This window comes from Parasteatoda tepidariorum, chromosome 8 (genome assembly GCF_043381705.1).
Source record: "Parasteatoda tepidariorum isolate YZ-2023 chromosome 8, CAS_Ptep_4.0, whole genome shotgun sequence".
Taxonomy (NCBI): Eukaryota; Metazoa; Arthropoda; class Arachnida; order Araneae; family Theridiidae; genus Parasteatoda; species Parasteatoda tepidariorum.
The window spans coordinates 53526148-53550918 of NC_092211.1; the positions used below are offsets into that span (position 1 = coordinate 53526148).

Here is a 24771-nt window from a genome sequence, read left to right on the forward strand (position 1 = left end):
GAACACGGATAAAGAAACCCGCATCTTAAAGACAATTCTTTTATCTTCACCGAGTCAAATAAATTCATCTTTATAAGAGCTATTAATATCATTGTTGTCTAACCTTGATATCACTGCCTGTCAATAGTACCGACAGTCTATGCTGATACCACTGTTTTATGGTGTTTTTTTTTATCATTTGAAGTAGTTAAAAAAAATCCGCCTTCTGTTTGACAAATGTCACATTCAAACAAGATTTCCGAAGCTAGCGTAGGAGGGTGTCAAATGTGGAGAATGTAATTCAATACACAATAACGTCAACGTTATATTTGCAACAAGATGAGAAAGACACGCCTTAGTAAATTTTTTCTTATTCTTTAAATAGCAAAAAGGTTTTCACAGCAGAGGTAATCTTCAGGCAGGTAAAAAATGATTTAATGAAATCGAGTTGAAAAATGGTCGCGAAATATGTCGTTAATTTTTTTCATACGTCATAAATTAAACTATCCTATCAAAAACAATTTCAATATGGCAAAAACAGTAAAAGTCTCACAGCACGATGACATTAAAGACGTGTGCAGATTTCAAAAAAATTGTTAGTCTGAGTTTTTGGAGCTACATGAACCATAATATCTCTAAAAAATCTCTTCAAACTTTATAGTGACAAATTGAACCATATTATCATGCAAATAAATTAATTCCTGTTAAATTGAATTATAATATTATATGGTTCAACTTGAATGGAAATCAAATGATGTTAAATTGAACGATATTATCCTGCAAATTAATTCTTGTTAAATTTGATTACATGATTCAACTTGAACGAACTGCCCAAATTGAACCATATCATACAAATTAATAATCTTTAAATTTGGATTTTATGGTTCAACTTGAACGGAAACAAAATGATGCCAATCAGGCAAATTAATTCTTGTTAAATTTGATTACTTGATTCAACTTGAACGAACTGCCCAAATTGAACCATATCATACAAATTAATAATTTTTAAATTTGGATTTTATGGTTCAACTTGAACGGAAACAAAATGATGCCAATCAGGCAAATTAAGTATTGTTAAATTTGATTACTTCATTCAACTTGAACGAACTGCTCAAATTGAACCATATCAGACAAATTAATAATTGTTAAATTTGGATTTTATGGTTCAACTTGAACGGGAAAAAATTATGTCAATCAGGCAAATCAATTCTTGTTAAATTTGATTACTTGATTCAACTTGAACGAACTGCCCAAATTGAACCATATCGGACAAATCAATAATTGTTAAATTTGGATTTTATAGTTCAACTTGAACGGAAAAAAAATTATGCCAATCAGGCAAATTAATTCTTGTTAAATTTGATTACTTGATTCAACTTGAACGAACTGCCCAAATTGAATCATATCATACAAATTAATAATTGTTAAATTTGAATTTTATGGTTCAACTTGAACGGAAACAAAATGATGCCAATCGCGCAAATTAATTATTGTTAAATTTGAACGCATGATTCTATGATTCAACTTGAACGGAATATCAAATTGAACCATATTCTCGGATAAATGAATACTCATTAAATTTTATTTCATTATTCTTCTATTATTTAATTCGAACGGGGACCAAAATAGTGCCAAATTGATCAAAACTATCATGCAAATTGATTTTTGTTAAATTTGATAATAGGATTCTCTAATTAAACTTGAGCGGATTGCCAAATTAAACCATTTTATCTTGAAATTAATTCTAGTTAAATTTAATAATTATAGGATATTAGGATTCTATAGTTCAACTTGAAGGGAAGCCTGGTTCAATTTAACATCTTATTAAGGTTGATGTAATCTTGCGTGATAATATAATTCAAGGTTCAGCCGATTTTTCAATTAGCCCAATACTAAGATAAAAAGAGCACAAAAATTTGCCAAAAAGTGAGTTCTCTATCAGAAAAATCGATCCAACATTGAACTATGGAATCTCTACCTTTCCATGAAAATTTGCCCTACCCTTAAAAAGGAATTAAACTCAATTAATCCGTTCTTGTTCAACTATAGAATCATACAATGAAATTTCAGATGGTTTAATTTGCACTATAATATGGTTCACCTTTGATTCTTATTGAGTACCGCAAATTTGCACATTATTGTGATTCAATGCATTTCATAGATTGTAGCAGTGTATAGTTTAAAAAAATTATATTAATCAAGTTAATAAGTTTTAATTTTTTTTCAAAAAAATTAAGTAAAAGCTAAATATTTTAAATGATTACTATGTTTGCTTAGCAATGCATAAAATTTATATTAGACTTAAAGCTATCAAACACTGAGAGTTAAGTAAGCTCATAAAGGACCATTTATTCACAAGTACGCAAGCAATGTACGTGATTGCAAATCTCAGATCTATCCTTATACTTTCCTCACTGGCATTTTTAAATTATAAATTACCAAATATCAAGTTTTGATTGCTTCTAAGTTTCAAAATTATTGAATTGTTCTATTATTTACGATATTCGGACAGGCAGTCATAAACTGACTTCACTATTTCGCAAAAATTAAAGACAAAGGAAACCAATTCTGAAGGCCAAAGGAATAATAGCTAACATAAATTAGCAAGTCAAGTTTCACGTAAATGCACATTCCACTGATTTAAATCTAAATCAGTTCTGTCTGATCCTAAGGCGAAACCTGTGAATTTATTGACCAGTTTCGTGTAAACACCCACACAAAATGCTCTTGACAATGACCCTTAAGCGTCAAGGTGTTATTTATTTAGAACACACCCACGTGTTCAGGAAAAAAGGGGTAAGATGCCAATAACAATAGTCAGAAGTCTTATCTCTTCGCATAAATTTAAAAACTTTTTAACCGCGTTGTTCTCTTATGTTACTGTATTGATTGTAGTTTCTGTACGATACAAGTTAAAATAAACGTTCGTATTTTAAAAGTCTAAAAATGATGTAATTTGTAACCATAAGAAGTAACTTTATATACTTTAAATAGTATTTTACACTTACAATATACCCGCTGTCCACAATCTATTTCATAAAATTATTTATAATATTATTTGTCACCAAAACCATAATGTGACTTACGATAACTCTTTAAAAAATTATACTTCAACTTAAATTTAAAACTTAAAATATACTATATTCCTTACTCTAAAAATATCGTGATATGCGATATTCCTATAAAAAAATATTACTTAAACTAGATTTGTAATTTTTCACTCATATTTCTATAATAATAATTTGTGACCCGAAAAATATCTAAATATATCATATTGTCTTTAAAAATTATACTGTGAATTAGGTTTAAAATTTTACATTTACTAATTATAACTATGTTTTAATTTTATTTTATAATTTTACAGCCGTCGTTGAACAGCCAACCCAATTTAATGGGTTTACGACTACTAATGTTCAACTCCGTAGCCTTGTAATTTTTAATCCAATCCAGAAGACAAGGCAACTCCTGGATCGAGTATTGGAGAAATTTGCCTTCGATGAGGACTTTTTGATGGAGCTGATCCGCATTTGCGTTACGTGGAGAGGAAGACCACGAGAACCACCCACGGTTAGCCTGACGGCAAGGGGACTCTAACCCATGATCCGTCTGTCACTGAGGATATTTCACGTCAGCACTGTGGGCGGTGCAAGCCAGATGCGGAATTCATATCGACTGGGATACGAACACAGTTCGCCGCAATGGAAGGCGGACGCTCTATCCCCTGAGCCATCGCGGCTCTATTTTTTAATTTGTCAACAGAAAATTGATAATGATATACATTATTTTATTAAAAAATGACTCAAATTGGATCTTATTATACATTTTTACGATCAATCGCCGAATCATAAAGCTATAAATATTCTGATCTAAAATATTTCTTTCAAAAATTTTATTTAAATTTATAAAAAGAACATTTTTTTTAAACAAAACGATTCAATATTTAGCATTTTTTTTCCAAACCGTTATACTTTATATTTAAAGTTGATAAGTTGAATTATAGGATCTTGTAATTCAATTTAAGAAAGATTGATTTGCGTAATAAGATTTAGATTTAAATTATTTCACTATATATTTCTTACTAAACACAAAAACAGGAATGCCGTGATGTAGAACATAAACTAATAAAGCATCGAATTTGACAGGTGCTCAAAACAAAAATATATCACGGTTTCAATAAAATACACAAACAAATAATAAATCTAAGATAAGTAAAGGACGTAGATGAGAAAGAATTATACTTTAACAAGTTCGATGAATTTAATTAATTTCACGTTAATTAACATTCTAACTTGTATGCAGAAACTTAGCTCGAGGTCATAGGTCACGTGTCCGTGTATCAGCGATCATCTTCTTCTCGAGTTGCAAGTACCCAATTATTGATGACGGAGCTTGCCTTTCTGGAGAAATAAAATATATATCATACGATACTCAAGCCACGTTTCGAGAGTTTGGTGAGAAGGTAGTACAGAACGTAATGAAGCATTGGGATGAGCAATATAATCTCACGACAAAAATTGAAATAATTTTAATATTTCAGCTGCCAACTATGATAAAAACTCCCGAATTCATACTTATAGTAGTTTGTGTGATTTCATCAATGAAAGAAAAATTTTAAACTATTACTAAAATTCAATACATAGAGATTTTACACAATTTTGAGGATATCTCTTGAAAATGGTCGAAATTAAAATCTAAGTACTTCCGCGCAGGCAACGGCTGGTACTTTATTAATTGTAAACAACCTTAAATTAAGGGCGGAGTCTGTAGGGCATATACCAATAATTCTAAAACTGGCCATTTTCGATGTACCTTTTCTCAGCATCTAAACAAGATATTGCTTCAGTTTTTTTTTCACAGAATATTTACATATACATGCTTACACTGTGATAACTGTCTAATACATATCTTTGACAGAATTTTTTTTTAAAAATTACGAACTGAGAACTTTTAATATTTTAAAAAGTTTTATCATTTTTAAGTAAAACTCTTTTATAACTCATCTTGGTAACGCTAAAACATTATCACAGCATACAACTGTTATAATCTCAAATATCCCCATAAAATTTCAAACCTATATTCATTAGTAGTTTTTTATAACAGGATCATCGAAAAAGGTAAGTTTTAGCATTATTGATATATGCCCTACCGTCTTCCCTTAAAGAAAACAGTATTTACGGTTAAAGCTTGTAATAAATTAAAAACAATTATGATTCAATAAATATTAAATGCTTTTTTCTTACTTATACATCCGTATCATAAGTTATAACTGTAATTATTTAATCGAACTTTGAAGCACAAATTGCTTTTCGGGGTTAATTATGTGTTAATTAAAACATATAAACGATGGACGAATGTATAAAAAAGTTTTTTTTTCTTAAATTTCTGCTAGTGACCCTGTTAAACCACTTTCAAGTGTTTCATACTACTTCCCATTACGTGTCATTTATATAAAATAAGCTCCAATTTCATCTAGAAAAAGTAAAATTCCTTTCGAATGTTTCGAAGTGATTTCTGTTTTCATCTTTCCTGATATTTCAACACAGTCCAGCAGAACATATTTAATTATCTCGTTTTTGATCAATACAACATTTAGACGCTAAAATAATTGCTTAAAATTTATTTTACTACAAATGTTCAAAATATTTTTTATAACTACATTATTTCAAAACACTATTGAAAATGCATGTATTTATTATTTTTAAAAAATTTAAAAAATTAACTACGTATAAGGGTATGAAAACGAACAAATATAAGTCCTTATTAAAAAATATATCTTCATGATAAATTACTTATTTGAATTATTATCATGATTATTTTTTTTTGCTCTTGAAAAAAAATCAATGAATTAGAACACCTTTAAAGATAGTAAAAAAGTATGATACAATTAAAAATTAAAAGTAATTATGCTTAGCACAGCTTTTTTGAAAAAGAAATTAAAACAGAATCTTTATAGGATGATTTGTTGTTAGTTAACAATAAAATAAAGGGACATAGTTTGGGGACTCTCGAATGGTCAATATATGGACCTTTCTAATTAAAAATAAATTAGTATTATCTACATCACAAGCGTTAAGAATTTTATAACTTTGCTGGAAATTAATCTTAAAAATTGTTAGAAATTTAATCTTAAAATTCTCAAAATGTGGAGCTTCTAAATCAAGATGTTAAAAAAAATTAAATCCTTTCACGCTCTGATATTATTACATTTTTCAATCTTTTTTTTATCGAATGCGTGGTTAAAGCAAATGATCAATTAAACATTTTAGAAGAAAGTAATTTATGTACAACAAATATTTTTCATAAAATAAATTGATAGCCTGTAATAATTTAGCTTTAATAACAGGACGAAGTGCGCATTGCCTAAAGAAAATTTAAAAATATTATATGTTTACATATTATTATGCATATACCTTATTACAAATATTCTCAATATTATACATATACTTATTATTATATATATACAGGGCTTATAACAAACTTTTTTTTTTGTTTAATGTTCATTTTTGTGAATTCTCATATTGTGAAAATAGGGTCCTGTTTATATTTATTTATTTTGTGAAAATCGCTAAACCTATTTATCCGCTAAGACATTTTGTGAATTTGTGAAAATTTTACTCGTGATTTTCTGAATCTAAAATTACCGTGAAGTCTGGTTCTTTCAACGAGAGTCATTTTTTTTCTTTTCATTTTTTTAATTATGTAAAAATAAGATCTTTTTTTTTAATATGTGAAAATAAAGTCTTGTTTTTTATATTATGCGAAAAAAAGATCCTATTTAGCGATTGCGTGAGAAAAAGGTCCTGTTTTATTTATGATGGGGAAACGAGATCCCATTTTTTTTATTGTACGAAAATAAAGTCCTACTTTTTAAATTATGAGGAAAAGGAAATCCAGTTTTTTTTTTTTTTTTTTTTTTTTTTTTTTTTTTTTTTTTTTTTTTTTTTTTTTTTTNTTTTTTTATTTTTTAAGTTTTGAAAATAATGTCCTGTTTTTGCGTATAAAAATTACTAAATCTATACCTTTCAAAGAATTGTATTTTTGAAATTGTGAATTAAATACATGTTTTTCAAGGGAAGAATTTTAAAAGGGTTCATTTTTAAAATAAAAAATATTGTGAATGGTCTATTTTAAAAATTAAATATTTTGTAAAGGCTCTTGTTTAAAAATAAAATATTTTGTGTAGGGTTCGTTTTTACGATAAAATAATTTGTGAAAGGTTCCCCACTGTAAAATATTTTACTGACGATTTATTTTTATGATAAAAAATTTCGTCCATTGTCCGTTAACAGATCCTAACTTCTAAAATAATCCTGCTTTGTCATAATTTTTAAGACAAATTGACAGTGTACTTATTAATAAAGAATAATTAACTATCATCAATTAATATAGAAACTGAATTTGTTGAGCTGCAGCCAAATATTTTCCTGATGCTCTCTTTCGAAAAAAAATGTGCACCACTACTTTAAACCCATTACACATTATGTTTCTTTTAACGAATATTTTCCCCATTGTTTAAATGAAAGGGAAAGCTAAAAGAACATTTTTTTCCTCATGAAAGCCCTCTACCTGGCTAGTAAATCGTGACCGCAAAGTGGGTCACACACTAATTGGAAGTTTCTAAAGTATCGTCATAGGGGGTTTAGAAAAATTCTATTCTTATTTTCGACAGACGATTAACTGTAAAATTGAACTAATCGGTAATCTCATTTAAAACACAGTACTCCATTTAAATTTAAAATGAATGCTCATTTTGTAGGCTTTCTTAAGCAAGGGCTTATATTTCCATTTTATTTACTTAACATTCTTACACACTACATTTCTATTACTTTCTAATAATTCCATGAATACTTTTCACACTTGATTTTACTTTATGTTGCTCTTAAAAACTATTCTTGTTTAATTTAGAACTTTTGCTTCAAACGGACTTTTGCAGAAGCATATCCGACTTATTTAATCTATATGTAGTTTATTCAATCCTTACGTTGTTTATTCAATCCTTACGTTGTTTATTCAATCTTTATGTTGTTTATATCTCTTAGTTAACAAAACATTTTGTTTGATTTTACCTTTTTCAATACATTTTCATTTATTCAGTCAGAGAATAATTTATTTTTCGTTGTTACTAAAATATTTACTTTGAATTGACTTTTTTTAATGCTCATTCACTCCTTGCGTAATTATCAATCAATTCAATCAATCTCCTTATTTTTTCAATTCTTATCCAATTTCCGAATAATTAAAATATTTATTTTTACTGAATCTTTAAAGTGCTTATTCAATCCATATCTACTACTTGTCAGTAAAATAATTGACCGAACCCTTTTAATGCTTATTCAATTCATTCCTTTAATCCTTGGGTATTCATTCTTTTAATTCCTTCATTCCTTTAAAATGTGTGTACTTCACGACTACCAGTAATTGAAATATTTGCTTTTATTGGACATTTTTATTTGTTATTAGACATTTTAATTATTTATATTTAGTAGCTCTTCATTCATGTTCAATTCATTTATAAAAATTCAATTGCTTCACTCATGTTCAATTCATTCAAAAAAAATTCATTTACTTCATTCATGTTCAATTCAGTCATAAAAATTCAGTTCTTGTGCAACTCATATTTCCTAGTTATTTAAAACTTCATATTATATGTAGACTACTACACCCTTGTGCAAATTAATTGAAACAAACTCAATAAATTCAGAAAACTAAGAGAAAATGCTATTTTATTTAAATTTATACAAACTCAAAAATTTTTAGTACATAATATGATCTCCACGACACTTTATTAACATTTGGACACGATTCGGCATGGATTCCACTAATTTTTTACAGTCATTTATAATATTTGTGTCCTTGTACCACACATGAATTAACGCCGTGATTAGCTTCTCCATAGTTGTACAGTCCATATTTAATAGGCGATTCTTGCATATGGCCCAGAGATTCTCAATTGGGTTGATATCCGGAGAGTTCCCTGGCCATTCCAATGTCTCAATTTGATTCTCAGACATGAATTTCTTGACAATTTTGGACGTATGGCAAGGAGCTAAATCCTGTTGAAAAATCCCTGTTCCATCAGGGTATCGTTTCTTCAACTCTGGAACAACTTTTTTACCCAGAATAGTAATGTACTGCTCAGAACGCATCATACCGTCAATAGGCTGCAAAGGTCCAACCTCATTGTAACCGAAACAAACCCAAAACATCTTCTTTAAAATCCACGAAAAAAATTGTTTCAATTAATTTGCAGAAGGGTGTATATGTCTGATGAAGGAATGTTAAATTTTAGAACACAATTTTGAATTTTTGAGGCAATTTTTTTGGCTACAAAAAGTAGTTCGCTGTTGTAAATGTATGCGAAATAATAACGCCTAATGATATTTTCTGCTATTTGGCATAAAGAAATTAAAAAAAAGTGCTTTAAAATTCTCCACTTCGTTACCAAAGCCACCCTTTTAACATTCTAAATTATTTTCAAGTGATTAACATTCATCATTTTATCGCTAATATATATTATATCAAATACAAAATAAAGATTAAGTGATAAAATGAATGAAAGAATTTGGAGACGATTCATTTTCCCAAATATTTATCTTTTACTATCTAGAATAAACTTTTTAATTAAATATCATTTATGTAACTCAAAATGTTCATAACAATGCACATATTTGATTCATAGGTATCATTCACACTATATTCAATGATGACTCGCCATAACTTGTAACAAATTAAAATCGACAATTCCCTGCTACAAACAAACTTCGAATTGGTAAATAACCTGCATTTAAAATCAACAATTTTTCGCCGTCACAAATACATTCCGAATTTTTAAATATCCCATAAGTTTATACTTTTACAATTACTCTGCATGTCAACGAACTCTTCTAAGCCAAGACAAAAAAAAACTGCAGTTCAAATAAATAAAAATTTTGCTTAGTCTGGGTGTCGGAGTTAAAAGTCTCTTGTAATTTCTTAACAGTTATAATAGCACTGAGAGTAAGTATTTTGGGAACAAACCCTGCTGTTGAATACAATTTTCACCCTCAGCCCCTTGTGTTCTACAGATGATCCCCGTTAACGCCCACAGTTTTTGTCAGACCGGTTATTATTATTATTTTTCTTCTTACCTACGTGTCTACCAAGTTTATTTTTAACGTTAATTGCTGAGACAAAAACTAAACGATTCGAAAAAGAAATGTAATCAATCTTTCGTGTTTCAGAAGTAGCCGCGTCTCGCAGTGAAACAGAATGCTTATTTAATAAATTTTAGTAATCGGTATTTGATTTGGAAATATTTTTAAAAATATATAATTAAATTTATTCATTATTTTTAACGAAAAATAATTTATGAACAGCATTTCTCAATGATTTTTTGCCACTCTTACCTTAGCTTTCCTGAAATTCTGCTGCTATAATATGTATAGAGCACAAAAGAGAACACACTGAATAAGTTTCGATTAAAAAGAATTTTAGACTATTATTAAGTAAATTAATAAATAGTTATTTAAAATTATTTTTGCACGGAATTATTGTTAGATAAACAAATTTCATAATTGTAAGCAAAAATTTTTCAATTTGCTTAGAATGTTCTGGAGATATGGAGAAATATTTAAGAAGTTAATCTAACATGAAGGGGTCCAAACTTTCGACCGCTATTCTATCCAAACTATGGGAATCATATTTTCCAGATTGCGATTACCCCCTATATTTTGAAATCGAAATCTGTCACTAAAAAAAGGCTCATTTAGTCATAAAGAGCGCATTTTTTGTGTCCGTCACTTAAAATATCATCAGTATTAATTGATTGCATATTGTCTGCATTGATTGGCATATATTAGATCACCTTTTAAAACCATTAAGACTGAGCCCTAACATGTGAAGATCCGATCACAGAAATAATTAAAGCTATTAAAATTAATTTAAGTTATTCAAAGTTTTTTTTTTTTTTGCTCATACGTGGTGGTCAGTAGTAGTCGAAAATAATATTGTAATGTTTGTAGTGGGAGAAAAATTTTTATCAACGTTGTTTGAAGTAAGTCTTATAATTTGCCAGTTTTAAAGAAATGTGATTGAAAAATAAAATCACATAATTGTTATGAAGTTGGTAGCCTGTAAAGAAAACAAGACAGGCTATCAGTACTTTCTCTAAAAAAATACTATCAGCTTTGTTTTTATAGAAAGTACGCTCTCATGTTGATTTCAAAACTGAAAATATCATGTACAATTATTAATTACAGAATGACTAAGTGCTGAAGTCATAAAAAATTTCGTTAATGCTTCTCACACTATAAATCATATCCCTCAAAAAAATTCATTATTTTTAGGGCCTCACAGAAAAATCACATGGGCTTACATGAACCAAAAAAGTTTGAATATAATTTGTTACTCTGGTTCAGTATCTGGTTATATTTCACTACAGTAAGGTCGTAAAAGGGATTTTTGAGATATTCACATTCGGAATTGAAAAGCTTCAAGCAATATAGCCCCATTTTTAAATTGTTCAGTGTATTTAAAAATGGGGTCCATGTAGCCTTTGAGATATTTTGTGTATTGTATTGTTATGTAAAAAAAATTTGGGCGATTTATAAAGTACCAAACTGCAAACATTCCTAAAAATGTAATCTTTATTAAATCTATGGCATATCATTATATTGCCGCAAGGCCTTGAATTATATAGGAATTATTTTCATCATCTTCGCTTTCTAAAGTACCTTCGATTGCTTGGAAATTTTAAACTTGGACCATTTTTTAATGTTTGCTCTTTGGATTGCTCTAATTGGATCTCAAATTATTTTTTTTTTCTTAAACTATTTAATAGTGAAATGCGTATGGTACTACAGTTAGAATATTGAAAATTAATAGTTTAAATACGAATTCTGTCGGAATTGCTAAATTTCTTCCAACTTCTGGATAAGTTACAAATTGTTTTAACAATTAGGAAGTTTTTGGCGCCAATGCATCAACCCACACAGTTATAAAAAGCATTCATGGAAAACCATTCATCCAAAGAACCGTTAAAACATCGGATGCATCTCAGCGAACCGTGACCTTTAAATCATAAAATTAAAATAAAAGTCTTGAAAGCAAGTAGTTCCACCTGATGATCAAACAAAAAAGAAGAAAAAATCGACCGGCAATTTATTCTTAAGAAACAAATAACGGAGCATTTTCCAGGAATAAAACTAGTACAATACGAAAAGATCTGCAAATGTTACACAATTTGTGTGAAAGAGTTGGCAACGGAGCAGAAAAATACGGCGCCAAACCGCGAGACTCGAAAACAGATTTTCTTTTCATTTAGTTATTTAATTTATTCTACATTCTATTTTAGATCTAAATTCTCTTTAAAAAAGTGCTCTTAAATCCATTTTGTGATGTACATACATCAAGCTATATTTTAACGCCTCATTAAAGAAAGATCCCATAAGCTACTAAATTTGAAAAAGAAAGAAATATGTTCTTATTATAGAATATGTTCTTATATGTTCTTATTATAGTTCTCTTTTTTAGGTTATAATAATAGAGTTTAATCAAGATTAAGGTGTAAGTCGAAAGTTATATTAAAAGTAGCATTTGCAAAAAAAAAAAAAAAGAGAGAGAGAGAACAACCTACGTAAAATATTCGACAAAACAAGATTTTGAGAAGAAACTCTTTTATATAGGAATTCAAATTAACTTTATATGCATATATAATGCTAAGGGGGAACATATTTTTTCGATATAACAAGGTTTTTGAGAAATAGAAGTTCGAGATATCGAGAGTAAACAGTACACTAGTTTTGAGAGATTACTAAGCGAACTGTCCATCCTGGTTGTTACTGGACCATATTTACACACTCATCTAAGCATAATACTGAAATCTTAGTTAAGAAATTTTCTTTTAAATCTTTATTATTTATAAGCATATTCAAAGTATCAGTCATTTTTTCTTATTCCACAAATCCTTATTCTGAATACATCCCTATGTTGTTGTTGTTGACGTATGCCTGCTTAGGCAGAGGGGGTGCGATTGTTCTTGTTTTCCAGTGGGGCCATCTATGGCCAAGAATTAGACTTCTGCCACACCATACGTCGCACTCGTTTATAGGGCAGACCCATTCATACATCCATTCATTCATCCACAGATCGTAATTTTGACCCGAATCAGAGAAAGATCGATCTACAATCCAGTACCCCCAGAGGTATTGATTTGTTATGGGAACATGGAGGACTTTTGCGACTTGACAGATTTAACGTGCATCAGTCACTTTACTACACGGGGGAGTCTTCGGCCGGCAGGGTTTGAACCCACGAACTCTCGGACATGGATCCAGCTCCCTACCGACCAGGCTTTTCCGGCCCCATGCATCCCTATACGTTCCTAATATAAATAACCACCTTTACGTATGATTACAAAAGCTAAGTCATTTTTCAATATATCGTAAAACATTAATATTATTAATCATCACGCTAACAATATTTCAAAAAGTATTCTCATAATATAGCATGAATACTATGTATTCGAACAAACATCACTCATCTCTTTCAACAAGACATATCTTTTAGTGCCGAACTTTCCCAGCAAATATCTAAAGACTTGGAATGTTGCCACTTCTGGATCCATTGCAAGATCTCAAACACCCCTGAAGCATAAGAACTGGCTGTTACAGTTTTCCGAACCTACGATAGCAAGTGTGATTTCATACATGGATACGACCACAACGATAAACATCGAATATACGGTAATTGTAAACATCTAAAATTACGTAATCTTTAGAGAGAATGACCCTCACAAAAAAAAAGGTGTCTTGAGGTTATCAGGGGTAAGAAATTCATATGAGGTCGAAAATGAGCACGTTTGCACCAAAAATAACCTCATCAATAACCCTCAATTTAAACTTCATTTACACCTCATGCAATTAATATCATATATAGCTCAGCAATAATTTTAGTTGAAACCGGATGAAATTATCACACCTCAAATATATTTATCTGCTTGAAGTGTAGTATGTTTTGCACCAAAAATAACCTCATCAATAAACTTCAATTTAAACCTCATTTACACCTAATACAATTAATAATATATATACCTCAGCAATAATTTTAGTTGAAATCGGATGAAATTATTCATACCTCAAATATATTTATTTGCTTGAAGTGCAGCATGTTTTGCACCAAAAATAACCTCATCAATAAACCTCAATTTAAGCATCATTTACACCTAATGCAATTAATATCATATCAACAATAATTTTTGTCAAAACCGGATGAAATTACCACTCCTCAAATATACGAATTTGCTTGAAGTATAGAAAAAAATTACATGTACACCTCAAAAACTATTTTCATCTATTCTAAGGTAGGTATCTATCAGTTTCAAAACAACCTCAAGTGTGAATAAAACTAATTCATACTCCCTAATTATAAACCTTGGGGGAGGATTGATTTTTTAAGGTTGTTTCTAAAGTCAACCTCAAATACATTTCAAAAACACCTTAAATTGTTGTAAAGGGATAAATAACAAATGTGGTTATATTGCAAGCATTATCGATAAAAATAATAATGGAATACGATATTATAGTGAGTATGAAAAATTTCATTAGAATAACGAACAAATTAACTAAGCCATAAGTAGATAGGTAGAATTGGGAATGTATCGCTATCTGTAGTAAATATTGATATTTTCTGACAATATAGCTAGATATTGAAATTCCGATATCACCCAACACAAATGGCTACAGCGTACTCAAAAATCGAAATGGTAAACAAAATCTAGTTTGGTGAGAATTCAAATGCATTAAGTTTCCGCTTGGTAATTCGTATTTTTACAAATGAAAGCTTTGGAACAATAGTCCAGAATTAATGAATTCCACAAAAAAAAGAAAAACATATTGTAATGTCGTAAATATTGCTTGTAATAAAAAAGTATTGTTATGCATAATTAATCATAATAAAAGTGAAGAAAATAGTTTGATAAAGCAATTTACTCTTATATCTCAAGGTCCCATTTATGCAGCATCTAATATGTTATATAAATTAAGAAGTAGCTCATCCTCTTTTCAAGGTCGAAAGCATATTAATGATCCAAATTGCACGTTTGCCAGACCACACTATAAAGCAGATCGAAATTTAAGCAAGCAATAAGTTTATAATCTGGCGCTTTATAACTTAAAATGCGGTGGAGTTAATTAACCCGATGGAGCGAGGCATCAAGATAATTTTTAAATTAAACCTTTTTTGATTTTAGTATAGAATTTTATTAAAGATGCAATTAACAACATTATTTTGACTAACGCGCATCGTTCTCACATAGTGCAATTATTAACTTTCATGAAGGAAACGTTATTCAAATCTCTAAAACGCATTGCTTTCTAAATGAATTGAATTTTTCTTACACGTTTTTGTTTAATGCTAGTTAAATGCCCGTTTTTCGTACTGGGTGTATGCTACCACGTTCTAAATCATGAGAGCTTTAAGCTCCTAATGATGCCACCTTTAAAATATTTTAAAAATAAAATCGAATCATCTATAGTTTAATTTAAAATAATAGCTAATGATAAACCAATCAGAAAATTCCATTTTTTACAAATCTCTTTTGAACGATCTAAAGAAAATTTCGAACGAATTTAAGAATCAGGGAGACTAAAATTGGCCATTGCAGCAGCTGTCCTAATTTCAGGACGATGGAACAAACGGTTCTGGATTTGTAAGAGGAGCACAAACACACTGACAGGAAGAAAACAAACTATACATTTTATTACCACAGATGAACATAATTATTAGTTTTGTGCCGTTTAGCATAGTCCAGCTCATAACACAATACTGATTGTGTAAGAAAGTTCTTAAATTCCCGGAAACTTTATCAAATTTTGTTTAATTTGGTTAAGTTCAATCCATTATTCCTTAAAAATATGTCGTAAGTTCTTAACAGCTGTTTTTAAGTATTATGTTGCAGCTGTTATGATACAATAGAAAATTAAAGATCAAGGCTCAGTAAAATTATATCAGAATGATTCTCATAATAAGGGGAACAGCTGTAACATAACATTCCAATTGCAATAGAACAAGAAATGCAATTCCATTATTAGTGTTTCTCACTGACTGCATCCTATTCTATTAGTTGTTTTTATCTATCGACGTTTTCATTACGACGTTCACGTTTTCATTTCGACGTTACTACTAGGATGTTACAGATAAATCGCGAAGTCTTTATCAATCACATAATGCATTGAAAAAATATGAAAAAGCATTCCGTTTGTTTTATTTAGAACTGTTCGAATATCAATAAAAGTCAGCGATTTTTAACAATTAATTTCAATAGCAAATTTCGCTTGGTGTTTTGTAACAGATCTTTGAAAAAACAAATATAAAATATCAGTTATCTTATAAGAATCTAGAATGTAAAGTAGCACATACTAAATATCAGTTTTCTTACATGAGGCTTGTGATGCCATAATAAGCATTATATTTCCTAGCTTTTAAAATTTCTTTAATTTCTTAAATTTATTTTTTTAATCATTCTTATTCCAGTTTTAATTAAATTAAACTAACTATTTAATTTTATTACATTTTATAAAAAGCTAATATAAATATTTTATTCATTTCTTAACAATCAATGTAACGGCTAACATTCTATTTCAATTCAAATGCAAAACTTATTAATTCACAGTCGCGACTAAATTGAAAATCAAAATCTATTTTTTAACTTTTTGTTTCTCTTACCACAAAAAATGTTTCAGTTGCAGGGTTATACTAATTCTCACGATCCTTTTTGGCGATATTAGCTGTAGCCAAATTATTTTAAATTTAATATTGACTACGGGGGTTGGCTTTCTTTTTTGGCTATTTTATCTTTCGATAAATCGCCAACCATGGATCTCTTCTCGTGGTGCTAACTGTCCGTTGGGAACAATTCACTTTTCTTTTAATTTTAAATTCTTGGCGTTTGGTCGTTAAGACCAAATAAGGCCCTCAGCCCAACCGTTCAATTTTAAATTTTAAATTCTGGATCGGAGGAATGAATTTCAGTTCCCTTTCACGAAGCACCTTTTTGTTTTATGATTTTTAAAATATGGCCCTATTCTTTATAATAAGATTTACAAAGATAACAAATCACTTTTGCTTAAATGATTGTATTTATTTTTCTGGGATAAATATATCTCCTTCATAAACGAAGAAAATGTATCCCATACGACCAAAAATATGCTTTATGCTTCAATGATGCTGCCTCCATTATACACTAAAGATTGGACGGACCCCATAATAAGGTTAATATAAAATGCTTATACAAAATATCTCTTGCATATGTTATCCATATCTTAAATTCACTAGCGAATGAATTTCGATCATTTTTACGTGACACGCGCCTCCATCGGATTTCGAATCTTGAGGTTATCCTATGATAGATATGATGGCCCTCCTTTAAACCACTACCTGAAACGTAACTAGAATTTCTATTTTTATTGTAAATCTCCTTTTACAATTATTTTGTTTCAATTATTAGCAAATGTCCAAAAAAATGCATTTGCATATAAAGAAAAGTCTATAAATGTATCCTGAGCACTACTGATTTCTGTGGAAATAGCGTATGTGAAAGCTTCTAAAAATTAAGGTACTTTTCATGATTGTAAAAACGTCTGTGAAACATATGTTGGATGTGAAAGCTTCCAGAAATTAAGGTACTTTTTATGATTGTAAAAATATCTGTGAAACATATGTTGGATGTGAAAGCTTCTAAAAGTTAAGGTACTTTTTATGACTGAAAAAACGTCCGTGAAACATATGTTGGATGTGAAAGCTTCTAAAAATTAAGGTACTTTTTATGATTGTAAAAACGTCTGTGAAACATATGTTGGATAGATTTGAGCGACATGAGTAGTTGAAAGTAAGATAAGAAGCAAAACATTTTTTTATGAAAAACAATTTTATAGCACTCACCCGCTAGCTGCTGGATAGTTTGACGAAATTCTAATTCCCTTTCATCGATGTAATCCTGTGATTGATTCGCGACAATTTCAGCAGTTTTCATAGTCTGTGTTTCTGAACTATTGTCTTCTATACTGTCCATCCTTCTTTTACTCCACGGATAAGCTCTTCCACCAGGAGCTTCCCGTTTTCGGGGGGTCTCCTGTTGACCCTTGGTTGGTTGCCAAGTAGCCATATTTATTGAAAAAAATCACTTGAGTGTACGATAAACAAAAAAATAAAAAGCACGGAGCTGACTAGTTTTTCACTTCATACTCTCAACAGCAGTTCTCCTTATTTCATCGTGCTTGGAATTAAGTCCAGAACTACCTATAAACAAACAAAGATAGAGTAAAAATCAAGCAGTGGTTAGGAATTTTGGAACGTTTATAAGGTATCTTAATTTAGAGAGATTCTAAAGTATCTAGGAGCAAAGCCAAATTAGAAATAATTGCATAATCAAATTGAATTGTGTTTTAAGATGACGTATTTTTTTTTATTTCAAATTTTGCTTTGAGAAATGAAATACAGGTAATTTTCGTGTAAACAAAACAAAAAATAAAACAGAAACAATTTATCATCCTCACAAGTAGAGTGTGTTACATTTTGGAATTCAGCCACGAGTATCTGTGTTTTGTAAAGTAAACCATGTTTACTTCTTTGTTACCAGTAACGATCTTCAAATACATGTTTAGTTAAGTTGCACAGAGAAGACAGAAATTAACATTTTAAACAATAGATACTTAAGCATTTAACAATCAGTCTGGTGCCTTGTAATAAATTTTTAAAAAATTTAGTTAACTGTAGGCTATTCTTTTCCCCAAAATGTTAACTGGTTGCAATCAAAAATCTTGCTCAAAAACAGGCTTTTTTTGATACTTGATTTAAAAGTTGCTTTAGTCCCTAAATTGCATTTGAAGTTGCTGGAATAAGCTGGCAAACGTAATTGCCTCGAATTTAAAAGTAGGATAGTTGTACATTAAGTGTAATATCATGAAATAAATTGAAAAATTGTTATTAGTTAGTTTACCTGTGCGACCATAATGTAACAAAAAAAAATTCTCAATAATTAGAATCTAAAGGTTTTTATGATCTTGTTCTTATGCAATATCGGATTTTTTTTCTTTCAGTTTAAATTAAAAAGCCCTCTAGGACAAGTTTATCTAAATACTTGTCTTTTGAGTTGCATTAAAAAAGGGGCAACAAATTTGCAATAAAAATTTGAAATTGAATAAATTTTGTTCGTAAATGTATAGTTAAAAACAAAAATTACTGCTACGCGATCATGGATGTAGGATACTAATCGCCAAGAGCTTTCTAGTTATTTTTTGTTTCGTTTTTTTTCTAAATACTTTACATCTTTGTTTAATTTCATCAAAATACTTTGTAAGTTGGAATATTGCAAAGCAAAGAAAACAAAAATTCTCTAAAACGCAAAATAATTTATATATACTTTTTTAAGATATTTTAATAAATTACATTGATGAGGTATTAGTTGTTTTGAAGGATTCTAGAAAATAAAGATTCAAGCGTTTGGGAGCACTTTAGAACGATAGTTTTAACCTTCTGGAGAAATTTGGAGCAATAAATAATTGAGTGCTCATTCTTTTTTGGAATTGGAAAAAGAAATAAAATTTTATCTTGGGCTTCCTACAATTTCAAATAAAATACCTTTTGTGTTGCCTGATGAAACATATTTGATAAAATATAATGATATAAGGTTTATTTTTCAGCGATTTCGAACACATCTAAAATAAATTGAAATCAGATTTCAAAAGTTAATGTTTCAATGATATTCTATCTCATCTTACACTAATGTTTAAACTAATGTTTTCTAAACTAGACTAGAGCACATCTAAGTTTAGAATCAGATTGTAGCAGTTAATACTGCTGTACGATCCCAATTCATCTGAGATGGGTTCAAGGATTCCAAAGTACAGCACTCACATACTTTTTTATTAATTTTGTAATGCCTAAAGTAGCTTACTTTTCTTTTTTAAAAAATGGAGTATTTTATTTTAAAAAGTGCGACATTTTGATAATTATATAGTCTAGGGTTGTTTTTCAAATGCAATTACTATAGGGTTTTATTTTCTAATCAAAATCATTGAAAGAATTTATCAGTAACTAAAAAAATGGAGGAAAAAAAACCTCTAACAAATGTTTGAAAAACTATAACGGTCGCAAACAGAAGATAAGACCTGCTGTTACAGATATCAATTAACATACTGAACGCGTAATTTTACCATTTGGCACAGATAATTACACAAGTCCTAGGCACATGTGGTTCAATATGCAACACTTTTCCTATTAAATACTTCTAATATACTCTAATATAGATTTTTTATGTACTCTATTATATATCTCTATTGTACATCGACTGTATAAACACGAATTACCATCGACTTTTTCTTTATTTTCACTAAAAATAAACAATTTTTGCTTGCATCCAAGATACAATACTCTCCCTTATTATGTACTTCGCTTATGTACCTTTTTTATATATCCTTTTTTATATATCCTCTTTTATATATTCCTCTTTTATATATACCTCTTTTATATGTCCAAATACAATACTCTCCCTTATTATTTACTTCGTATATATACCTTTTTTATATATCCGCTTTTATATATACCTCTTTTATATGTCCAAATACAATACCCTCCCTTATTATTTACTTCGTATATATACCTTTTTTATATATCTCTTTTATATATACCTCTTTTATATGTCCAAATACAATACTCTCCCTTATTATTTACTTCGTATATATACCTTTTTTATATATCCTCTTTTATATCAGGTTGAGTAAAAAGTTTTCCGCCAAAGGGAAATACCTCCGTGCTAGCTGCAGCCATTGCCGTGGTGGTTAACTTTTTTTGAAACGGGCTTTTGTATTTTAAAGCAGAAAGTTGGAACTACACAACTGTGTAATTTGTTTGACAAAACTTTATCATCTTGTGCACCAAAAAATTTCTTAAAATGGAGCTATCACGTTAACAGATCAGACCCATTATGTACTATGAGTTCCGAAATAAACTAAGTGTAACTGAATGCCACAAGAAAATGTGTGAAAGTTTAGGTTTCAATACTGTTTCTTATGAGGATACAGTAAAAGTTTGGTTTCGAAAGTTTAATGCTGGGAATTTTGACATTGAAGATGAACCACGTTCTGGCCGCCCTCTTGAGGTTGATTGTGACCAGTTAAAGCAAATTATTGTTCAAGACAGAAATTTTCAACCCGAACTATTGCGTTAGAGCTTGACATTTGCAAAAAACAATAACAAATACTCTCAAACGCATAAATCTCACAGTTAAGTTTAACCGTTGAGTGACTCGCGAATTGACTGCTGAAGACAAGAGCAAGAGAAAAGCGGCCTGTTTGGTTTTGCTCAGAGATCAAAGAAAAGAGGACGTTCTGGACAGAATTGTGACCTGTGATGAAAAATGGGTATACTACAACAATACTAGCCGTAGAGGAGGGTGGTCAGCATCCGGGGAATCCGCAAGTTCGGTTGCAAGACGAACGCTAACTAACAAGAAGGTCCTTCTCTGTATCTGGTGGTATTGTCGTGGAATTATCTACAAGGAGTACCTTAAAAGCCGGTAGGCTATTAACAGTACAATATACAGCAATATGCTAATCAAAGTTAGCGATGCGATTCGCGAAAAACGAGAAAACGAGCTCAGAAGGAAGGTGATTCTCTTTCATCAAGATAACGCTTGGCCACATGTTAGTGCAATGACCGGCATGACGCTCCACACGTTAGAGTGGGATTTGATGCAACATCCACCATACAGCACAGACATGGCACCTTCGGATTACTATCTGTTTTCAAATCTGCAGCTGCATCTTGATGGCACAATCTTCCGTTCAAATGACGAGGTCATAAATGAGGTCGATTGCTTTCTCTACACGCGCACCCCCCAGTTCTTCGCAGAAGGGAATGAAAAGTTGCCAAAACGTTGGCATACTATTGTTGATTTGAATGGAGATAACTATTCTCATTAGCTTTGCTGATTTTGTATGTGTTTGTCATTTTTCAGGATTTTTTTTTGGCTGAAAACTTTTTACTCAACCCGATATATACCTCTTTTATATGTCCAAATACATTACTCTCCCTTATTATTTACTTCGTATATATACCTTTTTTATATATCCGCTTTTATATATGCCTCTTTTATATGTCCAAATACAATACTCTCCCTTATTATATACTTCGCTTATATACCTTTTTAATGTATCCTCTTTAAAAATATACCTCTTTTATCTAACCAAATACAATAAGTCTCTCTTATTATATACTTCGCTTTTATATCCCTTTTATATATCTATTGTATATCCCTTTTTCTTTATTTACACTAAAAATAAATATTTTTGCCAGTGTCCAAGATACAATATTCTCCCTTGTTCTCCCTTATTCTCTTTTATACCTCTCTTGCATACATCTATTCTAAGTCAATTTTATATCCCTTTTCTTTTTATTAGCACAAAAAATAAATATTTTTGTCATTACAATACTCTATTTTCTCGATTGCATATCCGCGTTTCTTTATTTGCATCAAAAATAAGTATTTTTGGCCAATAGTGCTAAAAGAGTCCTATAAAACTAAACAGCGTCATTCACCATCATAATCAATTATAAATTAAGTACAAACAGCGAGGTGGGTCCTTATTCAGGATGGGTTCTATGATGAGAAGAAGAAGAAAGTGTTTTAAATGCACATTTCAATGAGAAACACTTGGCTGAGTTAGAAACTCAGCAAGTCACGGGGCCTGGATTATATCCAAATGATTTTAAGATCAGCCAAGCAATGACGTAATGTTAGGAAATAACCTATATTTCTAAGTTTAAAATAAGCACATTTGTAAACCACAGTGAAAGCTATATTTTCTGCTCGAATCTATTTTGGGAAATTTGGTACTTAAGCGAAACTATCGTGTTCCAACCCTTCAACATCACTCGATGAATATTCGAAAGAAGAGGAACGAAGTTTTTAAAAAAGAAAATCGAATTCGAACAAGCACTTTATGTTTTGATGTGGGTATCTTATTACCTGTAAAAGTAGGTAGACATTTAAATAGCTAATTTAAGAACGACTCCTGTGACGAAATACGAAGTCAAACACGTAACTGGATAAAAATAAATAAACCAAATCATATATGGGAAAATCAACACCTCATCGAGAAAACACACATACAAGGAACGGGTAGGAACTATGAATATAAATTACTTTGTATTACTTTATATTACTTTTATATTACTTTATATTATATTACTTTAATATTACTTTATAATTTACGTTGAACAGCCGACTCATTTTTGGTTTAGGTCTAGCAATATTAAACTGTGATGCCTTGTCATTTTGAACCCAACCCGGAAGACAAAGGAACTCTTGGATTAAGCGTTGAGACAAACTAACTTTTTTATGGAACTATAACGTGCAATTGAGTCATATGGAAAACCAAATCAAGAAAACCACCCACGGTTTGCCCGACGATAAGGATATTTATTTGCATGATGTCTACCAGAGAATATTTTTCGTCAGCATTATGGTCAGTGCAGAGCTGCGATCAGAATTCATTCCGACCAGCCATCTTTGGGATTTGAACCTGGGTCACCTCGTTGGGAGACGTGCGCTCTTTATTCCCTGGGGCACCACGGTTCTGAAAGTAGGTCTTCTGATAAATAGTTAAACAGGTATTTTTAAGATTTCTTTTAATTCTGTGATTTAAAAGAAACGATCTATCAGTCAAGCCTATATCTTAGGGAGAAAATTCAATAGATTACTCTAAAAATATACTATCAGTTATAAAATTTTCAATAAAAGCTCAATGGACAAGAAATATCTAGAAATCAATATATTTTAGCTACAGCCACTTAAAATTGGAGCAATGGTTTAAGAAAACAACAATTTAAAAAAAAAATTTAAAAACTTTATTTCTTTACTTTATAGCACAAATGAAATCTTTTGTACCAGAATGAAAAAAAAATACGACTAAAGAATTTTTAACGTTAAAATTTAAACTCATCTAAATTTTAAGTAGAAAGAAATTTAAATAATACAAGTATTAAATTTTTAACGACACCCACATAAAAAAATTGTCCACTCATACATAATATATCCAATGAAAGATTGGACGTTTTAATTTTCGTAAAAACCATCATTGGGATTCATTTTTTAAAAAATATCGATTATCTTCCAAAACAATATTAACTGTCTGTCATTAAAATACCCTATTTAACATAGCAATATAATAACTAATTATAATAAAGCTCATTCCCAAATTCTTAAATATTCCTAAATTGCAAAACCATTAAAAAAAATCTGGAACAAGACTGCTCGTTTCAAACAAGGTTCAAAAACTGCTAAGATAAGCTGGTTGTTGTTTCTAATACCACTTTTTATTTTATATTTTATATCCATCGTTGAACAGCCGACTCAATTTTCGGGTTTACGACTACTAATGTTCAACTCCGTAGCCTTGTAACTTTGAACCAATCCAGAAGACAAGGAAACTCCTGGATTACTACCCCCAGATGTATTGATTTGCTATAGGATCATGGAGGACTTTGTGACTCGACAGATTTAACATGCACCAGTCACCATTTACTACACGGGGAGTCTTCGGCCGGCTGGGATCGAACCCACGAACTCTTGCCAATATCAGCAAGCCTGTTTGGTGAAACCAAGCGAAATTAAGGTAGAGGGTGCGCTTCTTGTTTTTCAGTCACGCCATCTTTGGCCAATAATACGACTTCAGCCACACACACGTAACAGCCCGTTCATAGGGGGACCTATTCATACATCCTCAGATCATAATTTTGACCTGAACCAGAGAACGA

General features: G+C 30.2%; 1 protein-coding gene across 1 annotated transcript in view; it reads right to left on the minus strand.

The window, feature by feature from the left end:
- LOC107446265 (Muscle-specific protein 300 kDa) overlaps positions 1 to 24771 on the minus strand; it is a 306020-nt gene that overhangs the window by 277709 nt on the left and 3540 nt on the right. Inside the window, exon 2 of the mRNA XM_071184003.1 lies at positions 17896 to 18252. Coding sequence (XP_071040104.1) covers positions 17896 to 18118 — 223 coding nt within the window. The 5' untranslated portion in view covers positions 18119 to 18252. The remainder of the gene's footprint in view (positions 1 to 17895; positions 18253 to 24771) is intronic.